The sequence below is a fragment of the Podarcis raffonei genome, chromosome 5 (genome assembly GCF_027172205.1).
Source record: "Podarcis raffonei isolate rPodRaf1 chromosome 5, rPodRaf1.pri, whole genome shotgun sequence".
NCBI classification, from domain to species: Eukaryota; Metazoa; Chordata; class Lepidosauria; order Squamata; family Lacertidae; genus Podarcis; species Podarcis raffonei.
In genome coordinates this window covers 32,718,568-32,728,375 of record NC_070606.1, presented here as the reverse complement: position 1 = coordinate 32,728,375, position 9,808 = coordinate 32,718,568, and the positions used below count along the sequence as shown (strand labels likewise).

At 45.4% G+C, this 9,808-nt stretch overlaps 1 protein-coding gene across 1 annotated transcript in view; it reads left to right on the top strand.

Moving 5' to 3' along the window:
- Positions 1 to 5,623: 5,623 nt before the first annotated feature.
- Positions 5,624 to 9,808, top strand: part of SGPL1 (sphingosine-1-phosphate lyase 1) — a 35,139-nt gene continuing 30,954 nt past the window's right edge. The window contains exon 1 of the mRNA XM_053388520.1: positions 5,624 to 6,099. Within this exon, the coding sequence (XP_053244495.1) occupies positions 6,097 to 6,099 (3 nt within the window). The 5' untranslated portion in view covers positions 5,624 to 6,096. The remainder of the gene's footprint in view (positions 6,100 to 9,808) is intronic.

Below are 9,808 nucleotides of genomic sequence, written 5' to 3'. Positions count from 1 at the left end.
CCTCGGGTTACATACGCTTCAGGTTACATACGCTTCAGGTTACAGACTCCGCTAATCCAGAAATATTACCCCTGTTTAAGAACTTTGCTTCAGGATGAGAACAGAAATCGTGCGGCGGCAGCAGCCTGAGGCCCCATTAGCTAAAGTGGTGCTTCAGATTAAGAATAGTTTCAGGTTAAGGACGGACCTCCAGAACGAATTAAGTACGTAACCAGAGGTACCACTGTACATACTACTGGTATTATTTATATTGACTGCATGCAGGTTTGAAGGCCAGCGCTATGGTTGTCAGTGAAGTCATGGCTGGAATGTTTTACATGGACCCCAGGCCAATTCAGACTTAAAACTAGTTTGATAATCATTCTTTCTCTGCAGGGAACTCTGAGAATTGTTGCTCTCAGAGAAGGCATGGAGATGTCTAACTGAGAACTCTAGCAATCTCACACCAAACTATTGCTCCCAGAATTCCCTGGAGGAAACCTTGAAAGATAAGCTAATACAGGCCATGTAAGTTTGCAAGTAGATAAATAGGTACCGCTCTGGCAGGAAGGTAAACACCGTTTCCGTGCGCTGCTCTGGTTCGCCAGAAGCGGCTTGGTCATGCCGGCCACATGACCCGGAAGCTGTACGCCGGCTCCCTCGGCCAATAAAGCGAGATGAGTGCCGCATCCCCAGAGTCGGTCATGACTGGACCTAACGGTCAGGGGTCCCTTTGCCTTTACCTAAGTTTGCAAGAAAGAATATGCCCTCTGTGTATGTCCCTGTGGCAGTTGTCTGCTGCCTCAGTTTGGTACTTCTGCAACTCAACTGAAATTATTAGGGCTGTCAGCTGGTTAAAGAAATCTTAGTTACTTACTTGCATGGATTTTTAATCAGTTAATTAAATGACCTCTTAAGGGTGCAATTCTAACCACAGCTTAAAACCAGCTGAGGAGCCTTAAGGGCATTAAGCGTTGCTCTGAAAGTTGATTGTGGAGCAACACTTATGCCACTGGCGGGACTCTGAAAAGTTCCTCCAGTGAGGATGTTATATTTGTGATGTTCTGCTGGTGGAGCAAGTAAAAATGGGGCATGTCAGGGACGTGCGTTGTTACACCACATTCAGAACCTCTTAATTCCCCCAGCATGTCCACAGAAACGGCACAACTTTATAGCAGCTCTGGTAGTAAAAGAAATAGCTGCTCATAACATTTCACATCTCGCTGACAGCATCACTGCAGGGCAATGGATTGGGCAGCTGCCCTGTAGCGGCATCTCCTTTCCTCTCCCTCTAAATGTGAGTTAGGAGGACTGTTCTGCCCATCTGCATAAATATAGACAAATATGCATTTTTTGGGGGGGGCGGGTGGTGCTGTGGATTAAACCACAGAGCCTAGGACTTGCCGATCAGAAGGTCGGCGGTTCGAATCCCCGCGACGGGGTGAGCTCCCGTTGCTCAGTCCCTGCTCCTGCCAACCTAGCAGTTCAAAAGCACGTCAAAGTGCAAGTAGATAAATAGGTACCGCTCCAGCGGGAAGGTAAACGGCGTTTCTGTGCGCTGCTCTGGTTCGCCAGATCCGGAAGCTGTACGCTGGCTCCATCGGCCAATAAAGCGAGATGAGCGCCGCAACCCCAGAGTCGGTCACAACTGGACCTAATGGTCAGGGGTCCCCTTTACCTTTTATGCATTTTTTAAAAAGGTAACTTTTAGATGATGTACTCATGTGCTACAACAGGTATCAGCTTAGAATAATTCATTTTTCTCTCTCACACAGGGAACATCTCTTTGAAGGCAGTGCATGTCATCAGCAGGTTTTATTACTCATTGTAATAATAATCATTTAAAATATATTGGCCTGTTTATCAGGCGCAGCTTTGTAGATCCTGAAGAATTTTTACGCTGATCTTCTGATCAGTTAACCAAATAAACATCACAGGACTAGAAGTTCTAGTTTTATGTCTTGCTTCTGAATTGTTTCATCTAAGCAATGGGAAGATACGGTTACACTTAGCCCTATGGTACCTGTAGCATTACTGACAGACAAGCTTAACTTTGTAGGACTCCTTTCAAGTTAGCTTCGTACAACAGAAAAGGAGTTTTGCGCATGCAAAACTTATTGATTTACACTGAATGACTGAAAACCTTAAACCATAGGCACTCTTGCATAGGAATAGTGGGGAAAGGCAACATAGTTCCTGCAACGTCAATTGCATTAAAACATTTCTCATAAGATTTTGCAGCATGTATTCTTTGTAATAGAGGACCCTCTGAACAACCAAAGAGTAAGCATGTAACACATGGGTAGGCAAATTAAGGCCCGGGAGCCGGAGCCGGCTTAATTGCCTTCTAAATCTGGCCCGTGGATGGTCCGAGAATCAGTGTGTTTTTACATGAGTAGAATGTGTCCTTTTATTTAAAATGCATCTCTGGGTTATTTGTGGGGCATAGGAATTCAAATTTTTTTCCAAAATATAGTCCGGCCCCCCACAAGGTCTGAGGGACAGTGGACCGGCCCCCTACTGAAGGTTTGCTGACCCCTGAGTAACAAATATTGTATAGAACCTCCAGTTCAAGAGAATATTTGTGCATACAGCTGGTGTCAAGAAATTGAGTTTTTTCCTTACGTCACTGAATACAGGGAGAAAAAGAAATCTCAGACATGAATCCAAAGCTTTGCGCTTGATCAACAGGGTGATTTGTGATGTCTTTGATGAAAACAGATAAAAACTTAGGAGGAAAGAGAAGTTTGGTCAGAGACAAGCTGGATTTCAGGTGTCAATGAAACACCTGAACACAAAATGTCAGACACAAATGGAGATCTAAGATTTGGTGGAAAGCTCTAGGTGGTATGGAAAGCCACAAACTCTGATGTTGTCCCCCAGGTGTAGTGAGAAGAGAAAGAAGAGGATTAAGAACAGATCCTAAGAGTTCCTAATGGAAAGGATGAAACTGCAAAAAACGTTTCACCTTGTGGTGACAGTAATCACTGAGCAATTAAAGAGGTAGGAAAAGAACCAGCAGGGGACAGTCAAAGTATCTCTGGAGCAGAGACTCCTTACAAAACAAAAAGGAGTTGGAAGTGAGGTGATTGGCAATAGGGCAGTTTCTGTGGGGTGCAGTGGGTGGAAGGTGGATTGCAATGGATCATAATCATTGGTAGGAGTTTCTGGGGAGTTGCATGGGGTGGAAGCTAGTTAGTAACAGGCCAAGAGGATGAAGTCGACAGCAAGGAATAAGTGGCATACTCCAGGGAGTTTGGAAGTAAAGAACAGAAATGTATTTACCGTATTTTTCGCTCTATAACACGCACCCGACCATAACACGCACATAGTTTTTAGAGGAGGAAAACAAGAAAAAAAATATTCTAAACGAAACAGCGGATGTATGATTTTTGTGGTTCATGCTGTGGCCACAGACATGTGATCTGACGGTGAGTTTGGGGTAGCCCAATGCAAAAATCCTGAGGATCCATGTGGATCCATGCTTTGTAACCACGTTTTAAGTGGGGAGGGAAGGAAAAGCACTCAAGGGACAAGGAACACGCGTGGGGTGGGTGGAGAAGGATGCTGTTAATAATGCAGAAGAGGGGTGTAAGAGGAGAAGGCTCCTCTCCTCTCCCGCTTTGTTCCTTTAAAGCAAGCAGGCTCTCTGTCCCTCTCTCCTCCCCACTCAGCGGCTCTTCTCCCACTTTGCTGTTTCAAAGCAAGCCACGGAGGAGGGAAGGAAGGGGAACCATGGATCCTCTGCTCACGACTGCAGCAGATCCTCCCGCCATCCGTAGGCATTCGCTCCATAAGACGCACAGACATTTCCCCTTACTTTCTAGGAGGAAAAAAGTGAGTGTTATGGTGCAAAAAATACGGTACTTCATTAGAGTGATGGTGGATTTTTCCTCTCTTTTCCTTTTTTAATGCGGGAAATGGTGGTGCATTTGAAAAACACTATATACTCTATATACACTATATAGTCTGAAGTGGGCAAAAGGATAGTACTGTAGTGGTAATTTTGGAGTCTCTGTGGTACTTAAGACAACATTCATGCCAGTACTAAGAATTTGTCAAAAATGTACAATTTGCTGCTGAAATGGAATACACAAGATGAAACGGTGAAATCAACTATGATTAAATGGGCTCAGGACATTGGTCATAATATTTTGTTTGCTGATTGGGAAAAGTTGTGGACCACCGGGATGAAATTCACGGCATGTAATGCCTTAAGAGAAAATATTATGAAAATGATCTATAGGTGGTACATAACCCCAGTCAAGCTTGCAAAGATTTACCATTTGCCTGATAATAAATGTTGGAAATGTAAAGAAAAGGAAGGTACATTTTTTCACCTTTGGTGGACGTGCCCGAAGATTAAGGCATTCTGGGAAATGATCTATAATGAACTTAAAAAGGTATTTAAATATACCTTCTCTAAGAAACCAGAGGCCTTTCTCTTGGGTATTGTCGGCCAAGGGGTGTTAAAGACGGATTTAACTTTCTTTATGTATGCTACAACAGCAGCTAGAATACTCATTGCAAAGTACTGGAAGACACAAGATCTACCCACACTGGAAGAATGGCAGATGAAGGTGATTGACTATATGGGCTTGGCAGAAATGACGAGCAGAATCCGAAACCAGGGAAGAGAAGCAGCGGAAGAAGAATGGAAAAAGTTCAAGGACTATCTAAAGAAATATTACAAAATGAATGAAAGTTAGAATGATGTTGGACTGGAAAGTAAATGGTTACTATTAGCAATGGTTAAGACAAGGAGAATAAGGAAGATTAGCTTAAATTTAAAGTAAAATAAGGCAAGATTTGCTGAGTAATTGACTAGAATCTGGAATACAGAAAAGGGAGGCATGAGGAAGTCGGGGAAGGAAGGTATAAGAAATTAAGATATGAAATGGTATTTGTTTTTTGTGTTGTTTTTGTTTTTGTTTGTTTATGTATTTGCTGTATTTACGTTATGTCTGTGTGGTTATAAAAACTGTTTAATAAAAAATATTTTTTTTTTTAAAAAAGACAACATTCATGATGGTAGTAGCCATGTTAGCCTATAACAGCCAAACCAACAAAGTGTCTGCTAACACCTTAAACCCTCTCACGTTTATTTGAGCATGTCTTCCTGGGTCAGAGAGGCCACTTTGTCAGGTGCATGCAGTGTGGTCTTTAGCATTTCGGGTCATCACTTCTCCCCACTTTCCTAAGCAGAAAATTGACAAATCATGGAGGATAAGGTTATGCCAAGCACAACCTCCAGTATCGGAAAACATGCTCACGAGTGGGGGCAAGCGCTGTTGATGTCAGGTCATGTTTGTTTATTATCCTTTTATTGTATTTAGACCCCACTTTTCCTCCAAGAAGTTCAAGGGAGCATAGTTCCCTTTACTCTCCAAATTATCCTCAAAACAAGACAAGTCTATGAGGGGTAGGCTGAGAAGAGAGGCAGCCACCGGCCTACGGGTAAGCTTTCGTGGCAGAGTGAGCCTTAGAGTGGGTCGGAGGGAGACCCGGGTTCAAACTCCTACCCCACCCTGGCTCTAGCAGGCCGCGGTGAGATGTGTCTTCGTCCTGCTCTAGCCAGCGCTTCCCCTCGCGCGCCAAAGGCTCCCCTTGCAGCTGCGTCCCCTGCACGCTTCGCTTTCGCCCGGGCGAGGGGCAAAGCGAGCGTGCGGCTCCGCGGCCTTTGGACCCAGCGGGTCTGCGGCAGAGGGCGCTGTGATTGCCAAGGCCTGTGGCGAGCGAGCTGCTCGAGGCGGAGGCTGCGAGGGCGCCTAGGCCTGCTTCCGGGCCGGCACCCGGAGAGGCGCGCGGTGGCGCTTCTTGCAATCACAGCCGCGCCGGAGCGAAAGAGGGCGGCGGCGGCGGCGGCGACTCCTCTCTCTCCTGCCCTCCCTCTCCTCCCTCTCGCTCTCTGTCCAGTCACGCGCAGAGAAAGAGAGGCAGGCTGGGGTGGATCTGCGGGCAGCCGCTCTCCGCCTCCTCCTTTTTTTGCAAAGCCCAGCTCTCCGCCCGACGCTCAGGCCGATTTAGTTGAGCAACACAAACAACAGCAGTAGCAACAGCAGCGTCCCTCGCTGACCCCGCGCGTGCAAAGGCTGCCCGGAGAGGCTGTGGAGAATCATGGTGAGTGTTCGTGTCGTCCCCGCAGCTCCTCTCTGGTTTTGTTTCACTTATTTGGGGGACCCGCCGGACGAGGGGGTGGTGGTGCGCGCGCGCGGCTCCTTCCTCTCCATCACTTCTCGGGTCCCCTGCTCCAGTTTCGTCAAACTTTCGCTCCGCTTTCCCCGTTCCCCGCGCTCCCCCACTCCAGGGGAAACTTCTCCGGAGCCCCTCTCGCTCCCGGGAGTAGTAGACACGGCACTTTGGCACCCTCTCGTGTGCACACGCGTAGCCCGCGGGGATCGACCCGTGTGGTGGGGCGCCGAGGGGAGCGTCGGGAGAGAAGGAGCCCAACCACTAGGCGCTTGGGCCGTCTCCTGTAAACAATGCGCCGAGGTGGCGGCGCTAGGTAGGTAGGTAGGGGGATATAATTAATGCCAAGCCAGGAACCAACTTTTCCAAGGTCAGGTTGGGATGGTGGGGCAAGTGAGCGAGACGTCGTCGGATATCCCCCCCCCAATCGAATGGGAACCAGTACGGATTTTCTGCTTGGGGGTCTTTCAGTCTTATCTGTTCATAAGCTCAGCCAGTCTCAGGACCTACCTTCCCCACCCCCATCACTATGTTTTGCAGATCAGTCTGAGGAACGGTCTACCCCTTGGGTGGGGAACCTGTGGTCCTTTGCTGGGCTGCATTTGCCATCAGTGTTTATGGATGATGGGATTTGTAGTCCTCTCGCATGTGGAAGGCCACAGGTTCCCCTCTCCTTGGTCTCCTCCCGCCGCCCACCCTCTCCCCTTATAAAACAAAGTACTGGACTTCTCCATGGGTCTTATTCATCTCCCTGTTTCCAGATTGATCTCAAAGCCTGGCGTTAGCTTTTCCTTGCTGAACTCGCTCCCCGTAATGCTTTTGTGCTTTGCTCTCTTAGATCTCTGGATAACTTCCCTGTTTGTCTTCCCTGTTTTCTCTCCACAACTCTCTCTCTCACTCTTTCTCTCTCTTTCCCTCCCTCCCTCTCCCCACTCCATCTGCTTCCCCCTTACCTAATGGTAAATAGGAAAGTACCCAGACTGGGGAAGTGGTTAGATGGGCACCCTGCGTGTGTTTGGTAATAAAACAAAAGCTAGTGAGTGGAGAATGGAATGGAACAGAGATTACTTTCTCAGTAGAGAGTTTACAAAACAGGAAGTGAAGGGGGGGGGCGGGCAGATAAAAGTGTCCTGCCCTAAAAATCCTTTAAAAAACAGAATACTTTAAATGTATCCTTTCAAGAGAGTCTTTCTGGGGAATATCTTACGTTAGCCCACGCTGGTTTCCCTGCTCCATTCTAAAAGCTTGGCTGAAAGGCAGAGATTATTACCCTGAAAAGGCTAAGGGCTTGATGGTTGAAACTGGTGTTTTTGCATGGGCAGAAAACCAACTATTGTGCCCAGCTTGGCACTTGGTAGAAAATAAAAAGGCTGCTTTTCATTTTCTTTTTGGGGTTGTTTTCTCCATAGTTGTACAGCAAAGTCTGTTGTGTGAACTTCTAGCACGGCAGCTGCACTTTTGGTGATTCCTGCTTTTGACGTATCAATTGGTCCCCTCCCAGAAAAATCACGGCAGAGTGTAGCCATAAATTTCTGCTGTGCACAACACACTGCTCTTTCCTCAGATGACTGAGTGCCCAAAGAGGATTGCATCCATCAGGATTAGGCAACCCCCCCCCCAAAGAGCCTAGGGGGCCATTGGTCAGGGTTCACATGCTGGCAGTGGGCAGAGCTCATGGCGGGTGGGGCCAGAACTAAAAGTGGGCATGGCAACATCTTTTATCTCACCTGTAGGCCCAAAGGTTGTCCATAGGTGAATATAGAGAATTAACATTGATCATTATGTGATATTATGGCAGTGGACAAAACTGTACTGTAACTTTTTAATAAATGGATTTTTAAAAAACAAACAAACTAACTAACAAACACAACATCAATCCTAAGTCCTGCTGAGTGTTTTATGTTGCCAGTTGTAGCTTCCCACTGCATGTATGCAGGGGGAAATGGTTGCATGCATTTGGTACATGTGACCGTGTACACAGGTTTTCTTGTCCAGAGGTGATACCTGTGCAGGACACCGACCATATGTGAAGCAGTTCTCGAATATGGGCTGAGTTTGGGCATGTGGTAAAAATGATCCAAGCCTTGTCCTATGTCGAAATCCTTCTTTTTAAAATGCAGCCTGACATGTTGTGGCGAAGGATGGTCGAGCAGAGGTGTGATCACATCATTCCACACTGCAAATGTGGCAGTTGCATGCTGTCACTTCTCTGCATGTCCAACTGTTGCGTACAATCCAGGGTGGATAAAAATCAGTAATTAAAAAATAATAATCAAAGAAATCAGATTTTTTAAAATTTAAATCGGATTTTTAAAATAAAATGCTTTTGGAGGAAAAATATTTCTAAAGATAGTTTTCTGTTTAAGTTACATTATAGTCCAAAGGCTGTTTCATCAGGAAATAAGGATTTGTTTTAAGTTTTTCATGTGTGCTAAAACTCAGCCTAAGTTGTTTTGGTTTTTTTAAATAGTTTAACCACATCAGTTAACAAACAAAGATACATATGCTATAATGCTATTGTTTTAGTTAAATAAATTGTTTAAATTGTTATTAAGGAAATTATTATTTTTCTCCTTCCAATAAAGTATAGCAGAAAAGTTGTCCAAATATGAACAGTTAGCTTAATCTCACAATAATTTCATAATTATCTGTCTATGTATTTCTAATAGTATAACCAAATCAGTAATTTTTTATATAACTGTAAAAACTACTCTGAACATTTATTATTCCAAAAATGAATAATACAACCTTCATCTGGTTGTAAATATTAAGATTATACCAGCAAGAATGAGTCTTTCTGTAAAAAAAAATGATTTAAATCAAGTCTTACTGACTAGTGATTTAAATCAAGTCTTACTGACTAGTGATTTAAATTTAAATTGTGATTTAAATCAAATCCACCCTGATACAATCCATGCTCATGAGACTCACCATCTGTTTTTAATAGTGCCTACAAGTTTATGAATGGAGCATGAATTTGCTCCAGTGGTGTGAGGTGGAAAATTTGACACCCCCCTCTTTTATAAATTTGTTAGTGACAATTAATGGATACTAATTGAAAATATGATATTAGGTTAGCTTGGCCATTTCAGTGCTTTTAGCTTTGATTAATAAAGGCAAGTAGAATAAACATGAGAAATTAGATTACTCTCTAGAGCAGTGGTGTTCAACCAGTGTGCCATGGCACACTGGGGTGCCTTGAATGATGGCTGGGGTGCTGTGGGCAACCCTGGCTTCTATCCCTCTTTCCTTCCTTCCCTCCTGATGCCTTCTTGTGTCTCTCAAAGGCTTGCAGAGCTGTTTGTTGCAGCAGCCCTGGCTACAAGCTCCCTCTTGGCCATGGGTGCTGGTTGCCAGGAGCTGAGGCAGCCTCAGAGTAAGCAAGCAAGCAAGCAGGCGAGGGATTTAGCCCGCCTGCCTGCCAGCCCTTGCTGTTGGGAATGGACAAAGTCCCAGGCCCCTGTGCAGCAGTGTGAGGAGTCACCTCTCTTTGGAGTAGGGGGGCAGCAGTGGCTGCCTGGAGGACTAGCATTCCACAAGGAAACGTGTTTGAAAAAACTCTGCAGGCAAGGGGTGACATAACTGGGCTCATGAGCCCCACAGGGGTACTGCAGAAAGAATGTACAGTTCTTTGGTTAAA